Source organism: Ovis aries, chromosome 4 (genome assembly GCF_016772045.2).
Source record: "Ovis aries strain OAR_USU_Benz2616 breed Rambouillet chromosome 4, ARS-UI_Ramb_v3.0, whole genome shotgun sequence".
Lineage (NCBI taxonomy): Eukaryota > Metazoa > Chordata > Mammalia > Artiodactyla > Bovidae > Ovis > Ovis aries.
The window spans coordinates 33328363-33354980 of record NC_056057.1 but is presented as its reverse complement, the minus strand read 5'-3'; the positions used below and the strand labels follow the sequence as shown (position 1 = coordinate 33354980).

General features: G+C 45.2%; 2 protein-coding genes across 5 annotated transcripts in view; one reads left to right on the top strand and one right to left on the bottom strand.

Moving 5' to 3' along the window:
• LOC101112460 (ATP-dependent translocase ABCB1-like) overlaps positions 1 to 26618 on the top strand; it is a 166288-nt gene that overhangs the window by 105243 nt on the left and 34427 nt on the right. Inside the window, exons 21-24 of one of the 4 annotated variants that reach the window (XM_042249153.2) lie at positions 779 to 935; positions 1419 to 1616; positions 9751 to 9957; positions 15163 to 26618. The exon at positions 15163 to 26618 is cut by the window's right edge and continues 13291 nt beyond it. In XM_042249153.2, the coding sequence (XP_042105087.1) occupies positions 779 to 935; positions 1419 to 1616; positions 9751 to 9957; positions 15163 to 15366 (766 nt within the window). In that variant the 3' untranslated portion in view covers positions 15367 to 26618. Of the gene's footprint in view, positions 1 to 778; positions 936 to 1418; positions 1617 to 3640; positions 3849 to 9750 lie in introns of all 4 variants that reach the window. The other 3 variants (XM_060414579.1, XM_060414580.1, XM_060414578.1) reach the window with 3 other exon arrangements.
• Positions 8691 to 26618, bottom strand: part of SLC25A40 (solute carrier family 25 member 40) — a 128016-nt gene continuing 110088 nt past the window's right edge. Inside the window, exon 14 of the transcript XR_009600340.1 lies at positions 8691 to 26618. This exon is cut by the window's right edge and continues 453 nt beyond it. The gene's annotated coding sequence lies outside the window, so the exon portion shown is untranslated.

Genomic DNA, 26618 nt, shown 5'->3' with positions numbered 1-26618 from the left:
AAAAAAAAAAAAAACCAAAAAGAACTCAGTGCATCTTGAGAGCAGCACACTATCTGGCTGTGTAAGGAGCTCTCTTCTTTGCTGCATGGCTCACAGCTTTTCTAACACTCTGATCCAATTCCAGCAAAACTGCCTATATCCATTATTGATGGCCACAGATACTGCTGCAAGACAGCCACCCACTAGCCCCCAGGAATGCACAATAGTGAACATTTGTTCTTGGCTCTGAAGTCTTAAGTGGGTCAGCCAGGCAGTTCTGCTGTCTGGGCTAGGCAGAGGAGATCTCAGCTGGGCTCACGCGTGTGTGCAGTGAGCAATGGGCTGGTTGGCTGGGGCCCACACAACACTCTTCTGTCTGTGCCTTGTCCTCCAGCAAGCCAGCCGGGCTTGTGGTTGTGGCAGAATGAGAGAGACAGGAGCACTCAAGGCCCCCTGAATCATAGGCTTGGAGCTGGAAACCGTCACTTCCACCGCATCCTGTTGGCCAGAGCAAGTCCCAAGGCCAACCCAGACTCCAAGGGTAGGAAGACAAATTCCACTTCTTCCATGGAGAGGCTGCAAGGTCACGTTATAAGAAGGCGAAAACCCAGAGAGAGATGAAACATGGGGTCATTTTACAATCAGTTAACCACACTGATATGAACTTATAGGAAACTGTTGTTTTATTTTTTGGCTAATGTGTTGGGATTCTTCAAGGTAGCGCTCTCAGGTTGTAGAAGTGTCACTCTTGGCATCGCAGTCAGTAACTGTTGACATGTTTTGTCTTTGTTGTTGGCAGAGTGTTCTCAGCTGTTGTCTTTGGTGCCATGGCTGTGGGACAGGTCAGTTCATTTGCTCCTGACTATGCCAAGGCCAAAGTGTCAGCAGCCCACGTCATCAATATCATTGAAAAACTTCCTCTGATCGACAGCTACAGCACGGAAGGCCTAAAGCCGGTCAGTTTCATGTTTTGAGTAGGTGACCTGCTCCTAACTGATGAATGAATGGAATCTAAGTGGAAGTTTAATAAAATCTGTGCTTTCACTTGCTGGTAGTAAAATGAAACTTTCTTGATCATGGGTTCATTTTAATAAATGCTGATAATATTGATACATGTTAACATCTAGTACTTTTATATAACAAAGCCACAGGGATATAGGAATACTGCCCATTTTATACACAAATCCTGCGAATCAGGTTTTCTTATGTGTAGGTAATTCTGTTATAGCTTTGGGTTATCACGTTTGTATTGTGTTAATGAGACATGCGGTGGGAACACTGACCCTTTTAGATCTGTATTACTTTCTAGCAGTTACAACTGAAGCTTGATTGGAATCCAAGATCGCTGCCTTCTGATACCTGGCAGTACAGAGGATTGGCTCTAAAGTCAGTTTTCAGGATTGCAGCAATGAAATTTACTTTCACTGTCCTGATTTTAGAGTACAGTGGAAGGAAATGTGGCATTTAGTGACGTCGTGTTCAACTACCCGACTCGACCAGACGTCCCGGTGCTTCGGGGGCTGAGCCTGGAGGTGAAGAAGGGCCAGACGCTGGCCCTGGTGGGCAGCAGCGGCTGCGGGAAGAGCACGGTCGTCCAGCTCCTGGAGCGGTTCTATGACCCCTTGGCTGGCACGGTGGTGAGCACACTATTTTCTTCATCTTTTTGTGGAGTGTAGTTGATTTACAATGTTGTGTTACTTTCAAGTATATGACAAAGCAATTCAGTTATACATATATCCACTCTTTTTTCAGATTCCTTACACATATAGGTTGTTACAGAACATTGAGTAGAGTTCCCTCAACCGTAGGTCCTTGTCAGTTAGCTGTTTTATATAGAGAGGATTGTGTGTGCTAATCCCAGGCTCCTAATTTATCCTTCTCCAACATGTTTCCCCTTTGGTAACCATAAGTGTGTTTTCGAAATCTGAGAGTCTTCTTTCTGTTTTGTAAGGTTCATTTGTATAATTTTAAAAAATTTGATTCCACATGAGTGATAGCATATATTTGCCTTTCTTTATCTGAATTACTTCATTTAGTATAATGATCTGTAGGTCCTTCTGAGCATCCTTTCTTGTTCAGCTCATTCCAAATTTTTCATCTTCTTAATGCCTAGATGTATTTAATTCTCGACAATAAGCCATGGCTTTACAAACCTTTAAACAGTGATTCCACTTAAAGCCTGACCTGCTTGATACAGTCTCAAAGCTGTGTCCACTGTTCCAGCCAATTGGTCCTTTCCTTCAACTCTACTACCCTCCCCTCCTCTACAGGCAGCCTTTTTGCCTGCCATCCCCCTCCCCTTGGTCTCAGTTACATGAGAGGGTCCGGGGGGTGGAAATCCAGAAAGGCAGAGAAGGGTGCTGAGAGAAACCAGGTGGAAGCCAGGGATGGCAAGGAGAAGGTGGCCCCAGTGGCAGATGCCGTGGAGAGACGGGCACGATGAAGACTGCAGAGACGTGGGAGGGTCTGGCCGCTGATGGGCTGCTTCCAGCATTTCGCAGGCTGCTCAGTGAAGTGGTGCTGGGGGAAAACAGGTGGCATGGCTGAGGAGTGGTTAGGAGGGAGCAGACACGAAGTGTGTGTAGGCCAGTGGCAGACCAAAGGAGAGGGAAGGAAAACACGCCTGGGCAGAACCCAGGGGAGACGGTCATCATAGGGAATCGTGAACATTGTTATGGCTGAAGATGGGATAAAACCATTGATGGAGAAAGGAAATTCACACACCTTCTAAGGAAAAAAAAAAAGCGATATCAACAAATTTGGGAACCAGATAAAGAACACAGAGGGATTCTCTTTTCTTTCTAAACTAAAAGGGTACGTGAAGGGTCAGATTTATTCACGGGACATTGAGTAAACTGTCAATGAGTGCTTGTCAGGGACTATCTTAGGCACGGAGAAGGTGTTGTGAAGGGAGTAGGGACATTTTTTATTGTTATTTTTTGGTCGCACTGTGCAGCTTGTGGGATCTTAGTTCCCTGACCAGGGATGGAACCTGGGCCATTACAGTGAAATTACGAAGTTGTAACCACTGGACCGCCAGGGAACTCCCCCAAATAGTGAATTTTTAAATGACTGTAATGGGGACTAGAAAAGAATCAAATCAGGAAGGAGTGAAATTTATAGCAAAACATTTCCATTATGTAGGCCTTGAGTTATTGGTTATACTCAGGGGTGACATTCAAAATATTCAACAACTGGAATGGCCTGGGCACTGCCCAACCAGGATGGACACCTGCTTTGTACAGTGAGGCTGATGCCTGCCAGCTCCTTATGGGTCTTACTTGCATTAATGATTGACATGGAAATAGAATTTTCTAGCTGTAGGCGAGGGCTCTTTTCACTTCCTCACAGTAATCACAGTGATCATAAATATTTCTTACTGTATCCAAAGACAGTTGTGCCTTTAGTGAGTCTATTCTGTGACAGTTATGTACGCTTTGTTCTTCTTTAAGCTTGGTTCCTTATTTTTACTACTTATTACATATTTTCTGTGAATTCTGACTTTATGCTTCAGTTTTATGATTAAAGTTTGGACAGAGAACTCTCAGTGAAGACCTTCCTGACAAATGAAGCCATCCGAGGAGGAAATGTTGACTCTCAGACAGTGATTGTGGTCCTTAAGAGACATTTAGTAACCAGCATGTTATATGCTAATCTCTAGGAGATTCAGCCAGTCCATTCTAAAGGAGATCAGCCCTGGGATTTCTTTGGAAGGAATGATGCTAAAACTGAAACTCCAGTACTTTGGCCACCTCATGAGAAGAGTTGATTCATTGGAAAAGACTCTGATGCTGGGAGGGATTGGGGGCAGGAGGAGAAGCGGACAACAGAGGATGAGATGGCTGGATGGCATCACTGACTTGATGGACGTGAGTCTGAGTGAACTCCGGGAGTTGGTGATGGACAGGGAGGCCTGGCGTGCTGCGATTCATGGGGTCGCAAAGAGTCGAACACGACTGAACGACTGAACTGAACTGAACTGAATGAATTATAGGGGATGCTTAAAGATTTTAACTGAAGAGATAGGGCATATCCTTCCATGAGTTAAAGAAGATAGCCTTTGAGACGTCTGTAGAGTCCATTGGTTAAGACTCCATACTTCGAATGCAGGGGACATGGGTTTGATCCCTAATGGGGGAACTAAGATCCCACATGCCACCTGGCATGGCCAGAATTTTTTTTAAAACAGATGATAGATCTAGAGTTGATTCTTAAGGGAAAACTAGAACTAGAGGCATAAGGCTATACGGGTGTGCAATCAAGATGTTGTTTGATGAAAGAGATAATGTGAGCTGTGGCTGATGAGTGATTTGTTCCTAATGTAGCATAAGTTGGGCTTCCCAGGTGGGTAAAGAACCCGCCTGCCAATGTAGGAGGCTCAGGAGATATGAGTTCGTCCGTGGATCGGGGGGATCCCCTGGCGGAGGGCGTGGAAACCCGCTCCAGTATTCTTGCCTGGAGAATCCCTATGGACAGAGCAGCCTGGCAGGCTACTGTCCACGGGGTCACAAAGTCAGACACAACAAAAGCAACTAATCATGTCCGCATGCAGCATAAGTTGGCTGAAACAGCAGATTTAATTAGAATAATGACTCTCAAACGTGTTGATTATAACCCAGTTAGGAAAGACAAAAAATTTCATTCCCCACTCAGCACCCCCAGCTGCACTCATAGTCACTGTAGTGGGAAAACTCTTAGTAATAACAGAGTGTTGAGGTTGAAAACAGCAATAATGGTAAACAGTAAAATAATCAGACTACAAGAAAGTGAAGAAATAAATGAGTATTCTCCACATACATTAAGGCAGGGGAGCAAAATTAAAGACGTGAACCTTGTCAGTCATGGTTCGGCGTAGGAAACAGCACTGTGGGTGTCCGAGCAGCTGCATGTTTAATAAGGGGTTCAGTGCTCACGTCATGACTGGCAGAGGGGGGAGTCGGAGTCAGCGCTCCCAGCATGCAGATCAGTGCCACAGCTGCGATCCTGCGGCCAGGGAGCTACCGGGCTTGTGCCCGTGTCTCAGCTGCTCCGAGCCTGAAGGCACGAGGACAGAGTCTCACTGCTGCAAGAGCTGCTCCGCCGGAACACGGCTGACAGCTCACCACAGCTTCTGGTTCCAGGTTTTGCACAGGGCATCTCACTGGTAGACCCTCAGTTACTTCTGGCGCCAGAAGGGAGCCTAGGAAATAGATTTTAGTCCTGCAGCCCCTTGACAGGGGAAAGGACAGACACAGGAGAATATGGACATGAGTGCTGGGTGCACAGGAGAATAACCCTCTCAGGACTACAGTGACGATGCCCTGCAAAGTGCCCTCATCTGTTGGAGGAACACGATGATCTGCTCCTGTGTGTTTGCACTAGAGCTTTGAAATGCCACCAAGTGCTACACAGCAGCCAGCCTTCTTAGTCAAGTGCCCACAATAAAGGCTAGTAAATGTGCCAAGTTCTGTTTACGAACATCAATTAGCGATCTTGAAAGACTAAGTCAATAGGTTATTAGTGATTAGTTCTTACTGCCATGAAAAAAAAATGAGTCTGGTGACTGGAGCGTCATTTGATTGTAAGAACTGAAGCAAGGACTTGACCCTGAGGTCAGGAAATCCTCGTGACCATCAGGAAGCCTCAAGTCACACTTAGCAACATTGACCGGAGCAGTGGTTCTCAAACTGGTGTGGGTCCTAATGGCCTGGAGAGCTCACAAAGAATGCAGCCACCCTGGCTCATTTACACAGATTAGGACCTGGCCTTTTCATTTTTTAAACTTTCCCAGATGATTCTGATGCCAACCAGACTTTGAGAACCGCTGAACTGGTAACTGCAAGTTTCAGGTCACACTGTGGCGAGTCTTACCAAAGGAAGCTATGGGATTGTTCAGAGAGTAGAGGTTCTGAGTTTTGTGGGGCCTGAAAGTTGTACAGTTTCAGGGACTATACTTGAAAGAGTTAGGAACACAGAATTAGTCACAAGCGTAAATATTTACTTCTAATGAAAAAATTCACAACAAAATATTAAAGCCGTAAGGATTCTGGTCCCTCTCCTTTTTAGGCAAGTTATCCTAAAGGCTTAGCCAGAAAAGCCCCCTGACTACAGCCTGGCCTCCCCTCACCCAGGGCATTCTTTAACTCCCAGCCTTTGCCTGCAGATGAGGGTCCTTGAATCTTACATTCATTAGCTTCACTGAGACTCACTCGAGTCTTGGGTCTTCCCCTCACCTTTCCTTTCTCCCCTTGCCCCTCCCACACACCACCATCAGAGTCCTCTCTCCCTCTTAGGACACAGCTAGAAGCCTGTCATCTGGCTGTTACCCAGTGGGTACCTGGGCTTAGGTGGACACATTGTTCCTTTGAAAGAAGAGGGAAAGTATTTTTCAATTCTCAACCACTGTGTACCCAAAATCTAACCTGTAGTGTGCAGACCTGAGTTTCCTCAGCCACTAAGAACGTGACCATGCACAAGTGACTGAACTCTGCTCGTGTCCTTATCAGTAAAATGGGGATTGCTAAGTCACTTCAGTCGTGTCCAACTCTGTGCGACCCCATAGATGGCAGCCCACCAGGCTCCCCCGTCCCTGGGATTCTCCAGGCAAGAACACTGAAGTGGGTTGCTATTTCCTTCTCCAGTGAATGAAAGGGAAAAGTGAAAGTGGAGTCACTCAGTCGTGTCTGACTCTGCAAAATCACACCTATCTTGCAAGTTATGTCAAGATTAAATGAGAGAGTGCATGAGGCATACTTAATCACAGGACCTATAATATAATCAATGCTCAATAACTTATCTAAAACAATTATTTCAGAGTAAATACATACAGGAAAATGATACATATTTAACATTTGATTGTGCTACTGAAATCAGGCTGTAGATTTAAGTCTAGAATAGGGATAGCTCATCATTTTAATTTAGCCTTTCATTGTTACTGTCAGTGTGTTACCTGAGATTTTCATTTAGGCCAGGATCTTTTGAGCAGTGTTCACAGACTCACTGGATTTCCTTGGTCTTCCTCAGACCACCACCCGTGCCTCAGCCAAAGAAGATGTGCATTGATCTTTTCACATTTGGACTTTTAAACATATTTTCCCTCAGGAAAGGATCCTTTAGGAAACACAAGTTTTAAATAGTTAGCAGTGTCTGTGTATAGTGTGGGGATGAGGAGCTCTAAGCATCTTATTATATGTCTGATGGAAAAACTCACTGAAGCTTGCAGGGATCAGTCATATTCATCTGGTTATATTAGTTAAACAGTGTCTTTTTTTCTCCTAGCTCTGTGTGTGTGTGTGTGTGTGTGTGTGTGTATGTGTGTGTGTGTGTGTGTGTTTGCAACGTGGACTGTAGCCCCAAGGCTTCTCTGTCCATAGAATTCTCCAGGCAAGAATACTGGAGTGGGTTGCCATTCTCTTCTCCAGGGGATCCCCAACCCAGAGATTGAACCTGGGTCTCTTGCATTGCAGGCAGATCCTTTAGTATCTGAGCCACCAGGGAAGCCCCCTGGGGGTATAAGTCTGGAAAAAAATTCTTTTTCTTTCCTCAGTTCTCCACTTCTCAAGTACGCAGTGTTCCATCTAGCCTGACCTGCTCTATGGTTTGTAACCATCCTTGTGTGGTTTGTCCTTCCTCTCTTCAGCCTCTACTTTCCACTTTCACTTAACACCATGAGGAAACCTGGAGCGTAGATGCTTGGAATAGTCTCCATGACAACTGGGCTGGGTACTGTTGAGGTCATGGCTATGTTTTCCATCCATCTTTGCGCCTGCTAGTTTCACAAATAGAAGCTACCTTCCTACAGCAAAGCCCGTATGTACCCTGTCCTTGGCCAGCTGTCTCCCAGAGGGGTGCAGCCAGGCATTTGGGATTCAGAGTACATTTATAGCTCAGGATATACTCATCAGTATTAGAAAAGCTCAAAGCTGAGTCACTGATGTCTTCTTCCTCGGTTATGGCAGCTCTCACTTGAATGCCAGCGTTCTCTTGCAAAGTAGATCTTTGGGGCAGGTACATCTCCATGAGAGAGGAAGGATTTTTATCTGCGAGGCTGTAATGGGCACGCCCCAGGCTTCTGCAGGGTGATCCAAGGGGAGCCAGGTCCCTAGAGAAAGGCCAGGCTCTCCCTCCTGCTTCTCTGAGTAAGCTGTACATGTCTGTCCATCCTTTTATCCCCTCAGACATCTGTCCCTCTGCTGAGGTTCCGAGTGCATCACACAGGCGCCGTGCCAAACCACAGACAGTCCTTCACACACTCTGTGCCTCGCCCTGTGCCCAGTGGGGTCCCTGCTGACGTCCCTTAATCCTCAATTCCGGAGTTTAGGGATTATAATCATCCCCATTTTACGTGCAGAGAAACTGAGATACTGACTCACTTTCCTAAGATCAACAACTATTTAGAGAGATAGCGGCATCCTCCCACGCTCACTTCTGTCTCATTTGAGTCCTCAGAAACCTGATCCTAACTAACAGGTCAGGTCAGAAATGTGACCTCCAGGCCTGTTATGTGATGATAGCAGTTAGTTATTTCCAATTGAATCATGGATGCTTTTCCTGTGAAAAATCAGTACATAGCAGTAAGGATGGGGGACTTCCCTGACTGGTCCAGAGGGTAAGACTCCAGTTGAACTAGGGTTCAGCTTCTGGTTGGGGAACTGGGATCCTGTGTGCCACGTGGTACGGCCAGAAAACTAAAATTAAAAAGTAATCTTATTTTTTTTAAATGCCAGAATATATTCCAGAAATAGAATATGCTTTATTAGTTTCTGGTGATGGCTACAACAAATTACAGCCAATTAGGGGAATAAAACCCCACAGGTCTATCTTATAGATTCTGGAAGTCAGATGTCCAAAGTAGACCTCACGGTGTCAGCAGGGCTGTGTGCCTTCTGGAGGCCCTTAGGGAGAATCTGCTTGCTTATCTTTTCTGGCTCATGGCTCTTCCTCCGTCTTCAAAGCCAGCAACGACTGATTGAGTCCTCCCCATGTTGCTTCACTGTGATCCCCAGTCTCCTGCCCTCCACCCCTCCGCACAGTTCAGGACCCTTATGATTATGTTGGGTCCACCTGGATAATCCAAGATAAGCTCCTCATCTTGAGGTCAGGTGATGAGCAACCTTCCATCGTAATTCTCTCTGCGTGTGAATAACATGAGCAGGTTTCGTGAATTAGACCGTGGATATCTTGGATGGAGGAGATGGGCATGATTATGCCTTGTTGCTGTTGTTCAGTCGCCCAGTTGTGTCCAACTTTGCGACCCCACGGACTGCAGCACGCCAGGCCTCCCTGTCCCTCACCGTCTCCCGAAGTTTGCCCAAGTTCATGTCCGTTGCATTGGTGATGTCATCCAACATCTTATCCTCTGTCACCCCCTCTCGTCTTGCCCTCAATCTTTCCCAGCATCAGGGACTTTTCCAGTGAGTCAGTTCTTCACATCAGATGACCAAACTACTGGAGCTTCATCTTCAGCATCTGTCCTTCAGTGGCGGTGCGGGGTTGATTCAGGGCTGATTTCCCTTAAGATTGACTAATTTGATCTTGCGGTCCAAGGGAGAGCAATTATTCTGCCTTCCAGATGCATATATCAGGAGCCAGAGTTAAAATGGAAGAAACATAACAGTTCCCCACAGCATGCAGTTATGACCTGACCCAGTTGACCTTGACAGGCCAAACTAAAAGCCACAACGGCAGTCTCATAACAACTTGGCAGTCTTAACATAGGAAATAACAACATTCATTTTTCTAAATTCAAAAATGTTCTGGTTCTGAGGCCGATCCGTGATCTCTTGTTTTCAGTTTATCGATGGCAAGGAAGTAAAGCAGCTGAATGTCCAGTGGCTGCGTGCACACATGGGCATCGTGTCCCAGGAGCCCATTCTGTTTGACTGCAGCATCGGCGAGAACATCGCCTACGGAGACAACAGCCGGGTCGTGTCCCAGGAGGAGATTGAGCACGCGGCCAAGGAGGCCAACATCCACTCCTTCATCGAGATGCTGCCAGACGTAAGTCTCTCACCGGATGCGGTGCCTGGGAGCCTGTGGTTGTGATTCGTAAAGGGCTGGATCCCAAAGGTGAAGAGAAATGAGCAACCAAAACACACCCCTGATGTGGACAAGCATCTTCCCATCCTATGTCATGATTACAGGACACCTCCCGTCCCCATCTATGTCAGGATTATATGACACTTTCCGTCCCCGTCTATGTCATGATTACAGGACACTTCCCATCCCCGTCTATGTCATGATTACAGGACACTTCCCATCCCCGTCTATGTCATGATTACAGGACACTTCCCATCCCCGTCTGTGTCATGTTTACAGGACACTTCCCATCCCCGTCTATGTCATGATTACAGGACACTTCCCATCCCCGTCTATGTCATGATTACAGGACACTTCCCATCCCCGTCTGTGTCATGTTTACAGGACACTTCCCGTCCCCGTCTGTGTCATGTTTACAGGACACTTCCCATCCCCATCTATGTCATGATTACAGGACACTTCCCATCCCCATCTATGTCATGATTACAGGACACTTCCCATCCCCGTCTATGTCATGATTACAGGACACTTCCCGTCCCCGTCTGTGTCATGATTACAGGACACTTCCCGTCCCCGTCTATGTCATGTTTATATGACACTTCCCGTCCCCGTCTGTGTCATGATTACAGGACACTTCCTGTCCCCGTCTTTGTCATGTTTACAGGACACTTCCCGTCCCCGTCTGTGTCATGTTTATATGACACTTCCTGTCCCGTCTATGTCATGATTACCGGATACTTCCCGTCCCCGTCTATGTCATGATTACAGGACACTTCACATCCCCGTCTATGTCATGATTACAGGACGCTTCCCATCCCCGTCTATGTCATGTTTATATGACACTTCCCGTCCCCATCTATGTCATGATTACAGGACACTCCCGTCCCCGTCTATGTCATGATTACAGGATACTTCCCGTCCTCGTCTATGTCATGATTACAGGACACTTCCCGTCCCCATCCTATGTCATGTCTACCCAACCACCTGCCTGACTCCCTGTGAGCAATCTGACTAAAAAGTACACGTCTGGGAGGCCTTTCCCTCCACGTCAGGGCACGGGGCCCACAGAAGCAGGTGTGACCCTCCCCATCATTTCTCTCCGAACCTTCCTTCCACCTCCTGGCAGCTCTCCCCCAAGCCTCGAGCCTCTCTCTGTGAAGTCAGGCCAGGCCAGGGGACTGGACCCATTCAGAAAAAAGGCTCTGAGCGAGGGTGAGTTACTGGAGTGTCCGTGGTATGGTGGCATCTCTCGCCATGGCACGTTCCATGGGCCCCACGCTCCACTTGCAGGACTGATATTGAAGCCCGCCCTGGGCTGTTATCCCATGGGTGCCCTCTGAATTCCTCCTAGGAAGTTAGATAAATGGAGCCTCTTACCCTCTCTTAAGCCGCTTAGGTCCTGTATTTTAAGTGCATCTAGACTGTCTGGAGTAGGAAATGGCAACCCACTCCAGTATTCTTGCCCGGGAAAATCCCATGGATAAAGGAGCCTGGCGGGCTACAGTCTACAGGGTTGCAAGACTCAGACACGACAACACATATACACTAGACCTGTCTTGTCTCATGCCCCCCCATTGTCACAAGTTATGTTCATTATCGTAAGGAATTGCCCCCTGAAAACACAGCTCAGCTTCAAACTGGCAGAGAAGGTCCTCTCCTCGTGGGGAAAGATGACAATGCCTTATGGCCCTAGGCTGCTCCCGAGACTGCCTTTTCTTGAGGCTCTTCTCTGGATCACTGCTATCACCACACATCACAGTCCCCCAGGAAGAAGCAGTGTCCCCTCTCTCCCCTGCTTTAACCTTCTAGCCCATCTGTGGATAATGGGCCCTTCCCAAGGCTGGAACGTTCAGTGCATAACTTTAGTCCCCTTCACTAATGATGAGGTCAGTTAGTCCCCTTCACTAATGATGAGGTCAGTTAGTCTGGGCATGGGCCAGCACCTCAGTATCACCTGGGATCCTGTGAGAAATGCAGGTTTTCAGGCCCTACCCCGGACCTGCTGCACCAGAAACTTGGGTCTAGGAATCTGTGTTCTAATACCCTAGGTGATAAGCAGGTACAGTTAGAGAACCACTGGGCTAGAGGTTAACAAAGACAAATACTGAGAGTGATTATCATCTAGCTTATGCAATGTATCTTTCCCCTTCTCACTTTGTCTGCCACAGGGACCCATCTTCGTGGGCTCTGGGCTCTGTCCACAGAACACGCCTGTACACATCAGAATTCTTTTCCTCAGTGTCTACATGTGGAAAGAAAAGCCAGAACCCCTTAAGTCCTACTTTCTGTCCAAGGACCTACTTCTTCACCTTTGTGGTTCACACTAGGATTTACCTCATCCTGCAGCAGGGCTGGTCTAGTTTCCTTCTCTCAGGGTTTACAGTTGTGCCTTTACCTGCCTCAGTGGGATCTATATTGTGGCCATACAGCCTGGAAACCGCTCCACCTGTGTGGGACTCACTTCAGTGGATCGGCCTCTCCGGTGGCTGCAGCTCTGGGGTGGGCCTGTTGGCAACCAGCTGACCAAACCTCCCCCAAGCTTGGTCACACCATGTACAGGTGGAGAGATCTATGTTGAGTGCCACAGAATTAGGGTTGCTAGAAATAGCAAGGAAAAACAGGCAACTCTACATAGCACATGAGTTTTTTATAATTGAAGTACAGTTGATTTACAATGTTGTGTTAAGTTCTGCCATACAGCAGAATTGTTCAGTTACCTATATATGTACACCTTCTTTAATATTCTATTTCATTATGGTTTTTATAGGATACTAATTATAGTTCTGTATGCCAAACAGTAAGACTTTGCTGTATATCCCTCCTGTATACAATCGTTACTTCTGCTTTACGCCAGCCTCCCTCTCCGTCCCTCCCCCTCCTCCCTCCCCTTGGCAACGCAAGGCTGTTCTCTGTGTCCGCGAGCCTGCTTCTGTTCCGCAGCTAAGTTCATCTGTGCCATAGTTTAGGTGGCACATGTAAGTGATACCATGTGATATTTGTCCGTCTCTTTCTGACTTGCTTCACTTAGTGTGATAATCTCTAGTTGTATCCACGTGGCTGCAGATGGTATTATTTCATTCTTCTTTATGGCTGAGTGATAGTCCATTGTACCACACCTTTGTTAACTGTTCATCTGCCGGTGAATATTTAGATTGCGTCCATGTCTTGCTACTGTGAATAGTGCTGCTGTGAACATAGGGGTGTGCGTATCTTTTTGAGTTAGAGTTTTGTCTGGATGTGTGCCCTGGAGCGGGATTGCTAGATCACATGCTAAGTCTGTTTTTAGTTTTCTGAGGAATTTCCATACTGTTTTCCACACTGGCCGCACCAGCTTACATTCTCACCAACAGAGTAGGAGGTAGGACATGATTTAAAATCGAACTCTGGATGTCAGAATCAGAGCCCACCGTTTACAGGATTTCAGCCTGGCAAGGATCTGAGAATAAAAAAAGATAATGTGGTTTTCTAGGTTATACATTGCATTTCGTCTCTCACTTATTTGCCCTATTAATTCTAGTCCTTATCGTTATATTTAATACTTAATTATCTACTGTGGGAAACAATATGTGAAAAATTTCAGGAGAATTCTAAAAACAAAAGTAAATCAGGAGATTTCAGCTTTTCAAGTTAGATACCAAAATAGAATTTCTTAGCATCCATTAAAATTGTTGACGCTTTGGAAATAGTCTTATAAAAACAGACAGCAAAAGGTGAGCATTCTAAGAATCTTCCCTTCCTCACTTTCTGAAATAATGCAGAGAGCATCACCTGCTGGTCATAAATAAAATGAGCTTCAATTATATTATTACGCATAGCCTGTTAAAATCAAATTTCCTTCCTCTGACCAGTCTTTGTCCCAAATAATAGTGAAACCAGAAGGCTTGTAGAGACTAACATTGCAGCAGTAGTCTTCCTCAGGTTAATCTGTCCACACTAAAACATAATTTTTAAGACACAAATGTCTGTTTTCAAGAAGAGAAATTAATCCTGCCATTTAGAGCTATGTTTTTGCTGTTAAACTCATCAACCCATTCTTAGCTTCTGAACCTCAACCTTTTTGTGTATATGGACGTGGTTATCCTATTTTCTGCAAGCAGACTCTTTCTCACAGCTTGATCAGTTCTGCTTTTCATAATAACAAAACCCTGTTTACAGAAATACAACACCAGAGTAGGGGACAAAGGAACTTAGCTCTCTGGTGGCCAGAAACAGCGCATTGCCATAGCTCGCGCCCTTGTTAGACAGCCTCACATCTTGCTTCTGGATGAAGCTACCTCGGCTCTGGACACGGAAAGTGAAAAGGTGAGAATTTAAATTGGCCTCATTCACACTTGAAGCAGCTGTCCTTAGATAGTTTAAATTTGTGCTACTCTCTTCCACAGTAGAGAACAAAATTCAGACTGATAACGAATTTTGTTACTTTCAGTGGAATTTAAACTCTTTCTGTAGCTCTCATTCAAGAGAACTAAGATGAAATGAGGCAGTTAGTCTTAGAGCACGTGTGCTCCAAAAGATAGCCCTGGATCACTGTGTATTGATCCAAGAAGCTGCATTCAGGAGGCATGGTCCCATCTCTACTGACAGCATCTCCTCAACAACTGTATCAAAAAGTGGAAGCACAGAAAAATGTTTAAACCTGGCTGTTCCTTAAGGTAAATACTAGCTATCGTTTTTAGTTTGAGAAAAAGTTGAGTATTCAGGTATCTGAATGATAATCTCATTCTGAGTTTTGTTTTTTTTTAAATCTTTTATTGGAATATAGTTGTTTTATAATGTTGTACTGAGAATTATTTTTTAATCTTAAAAATACCAAAATTCAAAGAAGCTGTGTTTGGCCCGTGCCTAGGCTTCCTGACTTAACTGTAGTGGTAGACCAGAAGGATGCTGCGTGGCTAAGCCCACTACTGAATGCTTTTAAATGATTGCAGGGGCTGTATTTATAGTCACAACTTGGAGATAGCCCCTACCCAAGAACTAACCCAAACTAGGATTCGGTATCTTCCAGTGTAACAGATCCCTTGCTTTGTAAAATATGTATTATATTCCACTGACACTGTTAAAGAAGCACTTATCGTTGGATACATTAATAGTGAGGCTTGTTGTGAAGGGGGAATTCAAGGGGAAGGATTATTCTGACCAGAGGTAATTTGTGTGATTACTGAACAGGTGGTCCAAGAAGCCCTGGACAAAGCCCGAGAGGGACGCACCTGCATCGTGATCGCTCACCGGCTGTCCACCATCCAGAACGCAGACTCGATAGTGGTGTTTCAGAATGGCAGAATCAAGGAGCACGGCACACACCAGCAGCTGCTGGCGCAGAAAGGCATCTATTTCACCATGGTCAGTGTCCAGGCTGGGACAAAGCGCTAGTGAACGGTGACCATATAAGCTGTCAAACATTGTCTTATAGTACTTGTGTTAAAATATGGCAGTTAATCAAAATTAAAAAGCGAACACCTACCAGAGAAACTATGTAGAGTTACTTATTTAACATTTCCTGCCACAAAGGAAGATCCATCCCACTCTCTTCTGGGTCTTCAGAGACTTTATAATTGAAAGAACAGAAAGAAGCATCATCGACGGGAGTAAATCAGTGGATTTGATTGCATTAGAAAGGTTATAGAATCATTCAAAATAGATTTTGTTAATAAAGTGTATAATTTTTGTTTATATTTTCTTATTCGAACTGTAACTGATGACCCTGCTAACAGATTATAGAAGTAGCAAAAAGTACTCAATGTTTGCACATAGTGCCTATAATAAAACTAAACTTTTATATGACTGGAGTCATCTTGTCTGAAGTGCCTGTAAATCTGTCATCTCTCACTTGGACTATTGAAGATCATTTCTGCACTTAAAAAAAGGAATTCTTTAAAAACCTCCATTAATTTTGTAAGAATGGTTAAACTATATATTAATTCCTGTTGTACATGCCTTTTCACATTGTGTTCTACAAAACCATATGGCTTTCTTCTTCTTGAACTTGATCCTGCTGATTCTTGTATTTCCACATTATGCTGACTCTCAGACCAGTCACATAGATCAGTACAGGATTTTAGGGGCTGAAATGGGCAGAGGATGGACAGCTGTGAAGCATGTACTGTCGTGTATGTTGGCTATGTTGCATTGGTCTTATTAAGGGGTTTTACAGAATTTTCATCTTTTTGTACTTTTGAAAAATATTTGCATGTATTTATTTGGCTGTGCTGGTCTTAGTTGCAGCATGTGGGACCTTCGGTCTTCATTGCGGCATGTGGGATCTGTTTGCGGCATTCACACTCTTAGTTGCAGCGTGTGGGATCCAGTTCCCAGACCAGGGATCAAACCCAGGCCCCTTTGTCTTGGGAGCACAGAGTCTTAACCACTGGACTACCAAGAATTTCTTTTTGCACTTTTAACAATAAAAATCTTCCTCTGTTTTGATATTGAATCACTTTTCCCAGTAAACTGGACTCTTCCAAATTGATCCTTCTGGTGGCAGATGATTAAAATGTGCCCTAAGTTTAAATGCAATCAGAAAATGGTGCTCCAACTACAAAAAGACAAGCCAAAAAGCACTATAAACATGACTGAAAGGCACAAGCTGGGAGCGATATTTGCCATATTTATTACGAACAATTGGTATCCTGAAAATACAAAGAATTTTAAAAGGAACAAAAATGCCATCACCTCCAAGGAAAAATGGGAAGAGAACATGGTCCAGAAACTCCCACAGAAGAAACGCTGGAGAAAGTGCACGGTCCCAAAGAAATGCAGATTAACATGGCAGACCCTTGAGTAGTGACATCAGCCTTGTGGCAGAATAAGGCATCTGCCCTCTTTGTTTTGCCCTCAGCGACAGTAATTTGGCATTGAACCATGACAGAAGTACCGTCTGGGAGCTGCGGCATCCAACACCCTGTGCCAGGGGCACCTGAGAGGAGTCTTGCTTCCCCACAAGTCGACTAATAGGGATACAGACTTGGGCCCTGACTGGACCCTGAAATAGCCTGTGAACTGGCTGGAGCAGCCCATCCCGCCCCCCACCAGCCTTGGTCCAATAGCCCCTGGAAAACACTGTCTAAAGCAGTCACCCACAGACCAGAGAGCCTTTGAGAAGTCCAGGCTTCCAGAAGAGAAGTTTCAGCCCGCCTTTGGAGCCCCAAACTGAGTTTGGATGCTCTGAGAGAGCAAGAGGTGCAGCTTCACTTGACGTGCACCACCCCGCCCCCAAGGGGACCCAGCTCAGGGCAGGAGAGAGAGCCTGCAATTTATCTCAGGGAAAGTGAGAGCTTGTGGGTGACACGTGGCTTCCCAGTCCATGTGGGAGGCTGCCAAAGAAGCTCGTTTCTCTCTCCCCACATCCGGAGTCCTGAAACATGGGCTGCATGACTGGGAGGCAGGGAGAGATGGAGATGGCAGGTAGCCCCCTCAGGGCATTGAAGGCACACGGGTCCAGCTGACCGCACTCAAGAAGCTTGTCCTGAAGCTGCAGGGGATGCCTCACCTGCAGTGCTCAGCATATGCTGTGCTGTGCTTAATCAGTCAGTCATGTCCGACTCTGCAACCCCATGGACTGTAGACTGCCTGGCTCCTAAGTTCATGGGATTCTCCTGGGAAGAATATTGGAGTGGGTTGCCCTTTCCTCCTCCAGGGGATCTTCCTGACCCAGGGCTCAAACCCAGGTCTCCTGCATTGCAGGCGGATTCTTTAGCATCTGAGCCATAGCGCTCAGGATACCTCCCCCACGAATAGCCCCTGACCCTGTGGCCAGCTCCCTGTGTGCTCCCGACAGCAGTGGCAAGAGCAGGACCTGGCTGATGACTGGTGAGCACACACAGACGGCCGAGCCAAATCTGCCAGCTAGGGAGAAACCCCAAACTTGAGCTTTAGTGCCGCCTTTGGCAAAATAGGAGGAAGACAGCCAGTACTTGGCCAGATGCACTGCTGATCAAGAGAAGACATAAGCCTAAGGGTTCTGCCACAAGAGGGAGCAAGAAGAGTGGATGAGGCGCAGTCAGAGGAAGTCAGAAAGCCTCAGAATCCCTGGCAGGGCTGATGGAAGATACTTCTCTCCTGACCCAGTTAATAAAGGCAGGAGAAGGTGAATATTACTTCAGATGGGAGGACTGCAATGCAGACTTCAAGGGACATGAAAAATCAAGGAAACATGATACCACCAAAGGGTGACAATGTTGACAGAACTTTAGCTAGAAATAAAAGCAGAGGAATCAAGTAAATTGGAAGTGAAAGAGAAATGACAGCTGATACCACAGAAATAGGTTCTTAAGAGATTACTGTCAACAGCTATATGCCAGCAAGTTGAATAATGTTAGGATAAACTGATAAATTCTTAGAAACATACACCATATCAAGACCGAATCAGAAATCACAAATCTGAATAGACCAATAATGAGTGAGGAGATTTAAGTCAGTAAACCAGAACCTCCCAACAAAGAAAGGCCCAGAACCAGGTGGCTTCATTGGTGAGTTCTACCAAACATTTAAAGAATAACACCAATCTTTCTCAAACTCTTTCAAGAAATGGAGGAGGAGGGAACACTTCCAAAGTCATTTTACAAGGCCCGCATTGTCCTGATTAAAATGTCAAATAAAAACATTACAAGAAAACTACAGATGAATATGGGTGATCAATATAGGTGCAAAAATTCTTGATAAAGTACTTGCAAACTGAATTTAACAGCACATTATAGGGATCATACAGCATGATCAAGGGAGTTTATCCCTAGAATACAAGGATAGTTCAACACAGGCAAATCAATAGTTTATTAATAAGTTAATCCTATTAGATTAATAAAATGGAAAATAAAAATCAGATCATCTTAAGAGATGTAGAAAAGAATTTGAGGAAATACAACATCCTTTCATAATAAAAAATTTTCAACAAATTGGACATCGAGGGAATATGTTGTTCAGTCACTAAGTTGTGTCTGAGTCTGCGACCCCATGGACTGTAGCCTGCCAGGCTCCTCTGTCCGTGGGATTTTCCAGGCAAGAATAGTGGAGTGGGTTGCCATGTCCTCCTCCAGGGCGTCTTCCTGAGCCATGGATTGAACCTGCATCTCCCGTGTCTCCTGCATTCCAGGCAGATTCTTTACCTCTGCGCCACCAGGGAAGCCGTAGAGGGAATATACCTTAACAGAATAAAGGCCATATGTCGTGAGCCTACAGCTAACATCACACTCATTGGTGAAAGACTGAAAGCTTTTTCTCTAAATCAGGAATGAGATAAGAGTCCCCACTCTTGACTCCTAGTCAACATAGTACTGAGCATTCTAACCAGAGTAATCTGGCAAGAAAATAAATAAAAGGCATCCACATCAGAAAGGAAGAAGTTAGCTTGTCTTTGCAGATGATAGGATCGTATACACATACAGAAAACCCTAAGGATTCTACCGAAAAATGTCTTTCTCCCCATGGCTGCTTTCACGCAGCATAATGCCCTCCAGATTCATCTGTGTTGCCACAGATGGCAGGGTTTCCTTCTTATGGCTGAACAGTATTCCATTGTAAGTATTCACTGTGTTTTCCTTACCCGGTTGTCTCTTGATGGGTACTTGCGTTTCTGTATCTTGGCTATTGCGAGTAACGTGACAGTGAGTATGCAGTGCTGACTTTGTTTCTTTCAGGTGCACACCCAGGAGCGGAACTGCTGTATCCTGTGGTAGTTCTAGTTTTAATTTTTTAAAAATGTGTTTTGTGGCTGCGCTGGGTCTTCACTGTGGCGCTCAGGCTCTCTGTGGTGGTGCACGGGCTTAGTGGCCCCGAAGCCTGTGGGATCCTTGTTCCCGATCAGGATCGAGAGCACGTCGCTTGCATTGGAAGTGGCTTCTCAGCCACTGGGCCACCAGGGAAGGCCCTGGTGTTTATCTCTGAGAAACCTTCACACCGTTTTCCTAATTTGAAGCCACCAAAGTTGTGATAACTGGTTACAGTAGCCTTGGGAAACTAACAGAAACCTCAGATCAGGGAAGCTAAACATGATGCGTTTATTTTATTTTACTTTTTAAAAAGAAGGGGAATGAGGCTCTGAGTTGGGCTAGTGAGAAGAGGGAAGCACAGGTGGCTATGAGAAATATCCAGAGTCTAGATATGAACGGTGGAGGGAGGGGAAGAAACTGGCTAGGAGAATGCTGTGACACGGATGGAGGTGAACAGCTCTTTTAGGAGGAAGATTGTTCGTGTGGCTTGAAGGTGACATCTTGGTAGAAGGTTTTTTAGAGTGTGGCCCCTGGTTACCAACTAAACCCAGACGGGTCCCACTGTGTGCTGTTTGCTTGAAATCAGCTGTTTTATTTTCTTCGTTCCATCCTAGGATTACCCAGCTCTGTCCAACTTTAAACGATGATGATTTTTTTGTTCACCAGAATGAACTTCTGAATTTAGGGCAAAATGTGTTTCTGTTTCCTGATGCACACAGCAGCCGTTTGTTCCCAGGTCTCAGTGAGGAGTGTTTTTTGTTTTTTGTTTTTTTTTTGAGGAGTGTTTCTGAGTCCTTTCTCTTACTCGCATCTTCATTTCAGATGCCTGCTTCGAGCTTATGAGCCTTTTGAGGAAAGGATTGTGTCTTTGCATCACTTTGCTCTTTTGTCTGGCGCTGTCCTTAGGATACACTCAGTCAGGCTCAGGAAGTGTCTGCTCTTCTGCTAAGTTTTTTTAAAATCTAGTATGTACCTTCCTCTCTGTTACTTTTGTTTTATCAAAAATTAAGATCTAAAAGTGATGGGTTAATGTAAGATACATTAAGAGTAGTCTTATGTAAGTAAGGCCATATAGTTTCACATAGAAAATGAGAAGGGAAGCCCATGATTACCATAAGACCTGTGACCCAGCTCTATCTACTCCACCAAATAAAGGGGGAGCCTTTTAGGAGTTGTGTCCATAATTTTGTAAAAGAAAAAATATGAAGTGAGAGTAGTCCGATAACAGTATGATACCAATATCAACGTCCTGGGTTTGATTTTGTATTCTCCAGGGGATCTTCCTGACCCAGGGGTTGAACCTGGGTCTTCTGCATTGCGAGCAGATTCTTATTGTCTGAGCCACCAGGGAAGCCCTGTTATAGTTGTTACCTGCTGTCATTTAGGGAGGCTGGATGAGGGGTACACAGGACTCTACAATTTTTGCAACTTGCTGTGGGTCTATGATTATTTAACAACAAAAGGTTAAAGATGGAATCATATGGAGAAACTTAAAGATCTGCTGCTCTTCAAGTGCTGATTATGTGGGCTAAAATGAAAAATGAGTTACCCAAGAAGTGGTGTGAGTGGAGAAGACAGGCCCTGGGGATGAAGGGACAGCATTTCAGGTGGAGGAATTTCAGCCTCTACTCTGATTTCAGTAGAGCCTTTCAGCCGCTACTTAAAAGCACCTGAAGTACACATAGAAGGATGTTGCGGTTGGAGCTGGCTGAGCCAGGCAGAGAGGCAGGAAGCACTGCCGCCTTCCTCTGGGAGCCCTACTGACAAAATGCAGTTCGGGAGTGTGGTAAGCTGAGGATCAGATCTTGAGCTATGATTGCCTTTCCCTGTCAGAACCTAGCCAGCGTGCCATAGGAAGCAGCCCGAGATACGTGGGCCGGCCACATGACGTGACTCAGCAGAGCCCACAGCCATGATCAAGTGGCAGCCACGTGAGGGGGTACCACAGACTGCAACCCATTCAAGCCTCTAGATGACCGGCTCCAGCTAGCACCTAACTGCATCCTCATGAGACGAGACCTACCCCCTATGCCCAGTCAATCCACAGAACCATGAGTCATAAAAACCAGTATTTTAAACCAATTGATAACTAGAGCGAGTAATAGCCCTCTGAGTTGGAAAGCCTATAAATGACTTTCACTTACCTTAACTCTCGAAAACTTCAAAAGTATCCTGTAGGCTGTAACAACAGCCCAATCAGCATCTTGCACGTTAGAAGTCCTCACTAAGAATGTCTGTTAAGTGAAAACAACGAAAGATCTGTTGATCTCAGAAAAGAGATCAGACGAGATTTTCAGGAGTGTAGTCCTTTGTCCCACTTGGCACTCGTAACACCAAGGTGAAAGACCTCTGCTCTTGGCGTCGGGAGGACTCAGGAGAGCAGAGAAAAGCGGGAATGCTCACTGATGTGTGAGAGGCAAAGATGCATGATGAACTGTTTTCACCAGGACTCTTTCAAAAGAGCCAGTTTGGGTCATAAGGAAAGGTGACCTTTGAATTGGAAATGGAACATTTTTGCTTTCTGTGCTAGGCAGCTCAATTTAAATGTTTTCCCTCTTATTGATTGTCGGTCGTTCTGTGGAGAAGCATCAAGGTTCTCCAGCCAGAAAACCTGGGTTTCTCTCCTGGCTGGCTGTTTGTTACACATGTCATTCTTTGGGCAAGTTACTGATTGTGTCTAAGTCTTTATTTCCTCATTGGGCCTCATGGAATTTCAATAGCTACCTCACTGGATTACTTGAACACTGGATGTTATGATATTTAGGACAGTGCTTATCAGACAGAATAACGCAAAAACAACAATAATAATAATGTTGGTTGCCTTCAGGTCATGCTCTTCAAGGCCAGCTGTTCTCTTGCATGAAAAGAAAGTTCTGTTTTGTGTTTCTTCAACAATTACTTAAGTGCCTATGGGCTAGATATTAGGAGCACAGTGATAAGGAGCTCACAGTTCAAGGAGGCAGGAAACAAGGTTAGTAATGTGTAGGTGCCGTTACACAAGACTTTGGGGGAAGTTAAACAGAACGCCAGCACTTCTCTTGGGAGTGCTCTGAGGGTTAAAGAAGTTTCTTGGAGAACTGAGTATCGACTTGTCAGATGGATGCTAGAGGAAATCTGTGCACAGAGAGAGCGGTGTGCACATCCCCGAAGGCTGCATCGGAAGTGACTCACGGGCAGTTTCAGGTGCTGGCTTGGGAGGAGTGGGTGGTGGCCACCACAGGGATGAGGCTAGGAAGCCAGGAACTGAGCCTGAAGGGCCAGGTGTGCCAGCATAAGTGTAATTCTTTTTAATGCTTTATTTTTTTAATGGCACAATTGCTGTTATGTATTTGTGTGTTTGGTGTGTGTTTTTTATGTTTTTGTTGCCGTGTACAGGCTTTCTCTAGTTGCGGCTCGCAGGAGCTACTCTCTATTTGTGGTGTATAGACTTATGACTGCAGGGCCTCCTCTTGTTGTGGTTCGCAGGCTCTAGGCACACAGACTTCAGTACTTGTGGGCAGGGGCTTAATTGCTGCACAGCATGTGGGATCTTCCCGGACCAGGAATTGAACCCATGTCCCCTGCATTGACAGGTAGATTCCCACCCACTGCTCCACCAGGGAAGTCCCAGAATAGATATATTTTTATTCTTGCTGTAAGAATAAAATAGTTGTTTAAAATATTTAAATATTTTAAATATTTAAATATTTTAAAACAAAAATAAAATATTTGTTTAAAATAGTGAGAGTGTTGAGATATACCTTACTTTCAGGTGTCCACATTCCTACAAGGGTACCTGTGCAGTGAGATTTTATGAAAAAAAAAAACAGCTTTAACTTCTTTGATATTTCTGTTATGCAGATGGACATATCACCCTTTTACAAACTCCTTACCTAAAGAAAGAAAAGAACACGAACACACTAGAGAGCTAGCTTGCTACCCTTGCATGTGTGGGTAACCTGTAAGACTGCTGCTAACAGAATATTTCAACCACAAGCATCAGGGGCCACAGCATCCTAGCATCTGCTACTGCTACTAAGTCACTTCAGTAGTGTCCGACTCTGTGCGACCCCATAGACGGCAGCCCACCAGGCTCCCCTGTCCCTGGGATTCTCCAGGCAAGAACACTGGAGTGGGTTGCCATTTCCTTCTCCAATGTATGAAAGTGAAGTCGCTCAGTCGTGTCCGACTCTTGGCAACCCCATGGACTGCAGCCTACCAGGCTCCACCGTCCATGAGATTTTCCAGGCAAGAGTACTGGAGTGGGGTGCCATTATCCTAGCATCTCGGGCCAGAAATCACACTGTTCTTTTTTGGGAAAGGGAGGAAAGGCAAGGTGAGGGGAAGAGGGCTTTTTTTTTTTTTTCTCATTTTAGTGAAAAGATAGAGAAAACTAAACAATGTTATCAAGATCACCCTTCTAATCTATATTTTTATCATTAAACAACGGCATTTGAAGCTTTTCTGTTCTATTGGAATTTGAGTATGACAGTTTTTGCATTTCCCAAAGAGTGCATTGGGCTTCCCCGGTGGCGCAGATGGTAAAGAATCTGCCCGAAATGCAGGAGATCTGTGTTCACTCCCTGGGTTGGGAAGATCCCCTGGAGAGGGAAATGGCAACCCACTCCAGTATTCTTGCCTAGAGAATTCCATGGACAGAGGAGCCTGGCTGGCTACAGTCCATGGAGTCGCAAATTATCGGACATGACTCAGTGACTAACACTTCAAAGAGTCCATTGTCCCTATCTAATCCCCTCTTATGCAAAACATGTCTGTCAGTGTGGGCAATGACCCCATTGCTCCCACTCTTTTTAGACTTTACATAAATGACTCGGGCAATAAGTCATTTTCCCATGGATGGTCTGTGTTGCCTGGAAGACTGGCAGTTCTTGCCAGGCTACAGCTGAACCTACCTGAATTATTTGGGAAACACTCCCTGGTGGCTCAGATGGTAAAGTGTCTGTCTACAATGTGGGAGACCCGGGTTCGATCCCTGGGTTGGGAGGAAATGGCAATCCACTCCAGGACTATTGCCTGGAAAATCCCATGGACAGAGAAGCCTGGTAGGCTACAGTCCATGGGGTCTCAAAGACTCGGACACAACTGAGCGACTTCGCTATTCACTATAAGGCCACAATAATCTGCTTCCTTAGACTATAACATTTAAACTTATATTACCATATGTAAGATAGATAGCCAATGGGAATTTGCTGTATGGCTCAGGAAACTGAAACAGGGGCTCTGTATCAACCTAGAGGAATGGGATGGACAGGGAAATGGGAGGGAGCTTCAAAAGGGAGGGGATATATGTATACCTATGGCTGATTCATGTTGAGGTTTGACAAAAAACAGCAAAATTCTGTAAAGCAATTATCCTTCAATAAAAAATTAATTTTTTTAAAAATGGTGTGAAATTGTTTGGAATCAGGGAGCCCAGGTCTGGAATTTGTACATATAAATAGAACCTGGAGAGCGATATGCTAAAGGGAAATGGTTGGGTTAAAGTGAAAAAAAAAAAAATTTTATGGATTTCCTCTGTGAGAACAAATACTTAAGAGTGTCAGAGGCTCAATACAAAATACTGGACATTTCATGGAAGTTCAAATTCCTGAATAAATCTTTTGCATGTACTTCAATTCTGAAGGCAATTTTTTGGAGAAGCTAAATTTTTTATTGCCTATTAATCGATGGAATTAAATTTCAAGTACCTTTTAGATTGTCAAAATTTGCATTTATGCCAGAAAGTCCACTTTGGCTGATGGTTTTACATACTAGCATTGCATATCAAGGGCAAGGTCACAGGTTAGCTTTGCAAATTCTCAGCATCAACCTACCGTATGCTTTCTACACCTTTCTATGTTTCACAATATATTTTAGTTGGTTCTTTCCTTCTCTGGTTATCAGGTTTTAACATGCCTGACAGCGAGCGCTTGATCTTGCCGTCTGCACATCTTGTCTGTGCTCAGTCAGGGTCTTGGCCTAGTGCATGCCTTCTGCAGAGCACTGTGTGCACCATGAGTAGGCACAGCTGGGCAGGAGATGGCAGAGTCACCAGTCTCCAGGTTCTTCCTCTTGAGACAAGCGCCAGATTCTTCCCTTCACCCTTGTGTGTTTGCTGTCCTCCCTTCTCTCCACATGGCTTTCCGCCCTGGGAGATTGCCTTCTGTGGGTTCAGCTAAAGGAAAACCTGGGGTACGGTTGGAGGGGATCACTGCCCTTCTCAAAGCAGTTTTCTCTACGTGACATTCATAAGTGATCTGGTACCTCCTCCCTCCCCTCACCCATGCTGGCCTGGGCAACAGCCCCCGACCCATTTGCATGGCCCCAACATACGTCCTATCCATTCCGGTGTCTCCATGACACCCTATGTTCTGCTCATACCTTTGTAAATAGTCACTGAGTTAAATCCTCCTTGAATATCCTAATTAGAGTGTGCCATTCCACTCCATGGGACTTCAACTGATAAAAGACAGTTCCGTGACAAGGTAATGATTGCTTTCTGAAAACCTTCTCCATAATGGTTGTGAGTCTAGAATCCTACCTAATCTGTTCTAGCACATATCCCGGTGCATCCTTATCTGCCTGTTGCCTCAGTCGGATCATAGCTTCTTCCTTCCCAGGCTCCACTCTTCACTTTTATCTCTTTCTGTATTATTCCCTGCTTTTGGACTTTTAGAATTATTTCTTTTAGATAGAGCTTCATGCGTGAGGTTAGAGAATATGAATTTTGTATTTTCAATGGATATTGTGGTCTTGGAGTGGAGGAAAGAAATGTATCTTAAAAAAGCTAAATGACCTGTTACTATAGAACTCTCAAAACGTTGGTATCCTCCTGACCTCCGAGACAGCAGCCTGGTAGCCAGCACTTCTTAAATTATGTGGCCAGGGAACCCTTGTCATCTAAGCACATGGTGGGCTCCTCAGGTTACAGTTTGGAAAACG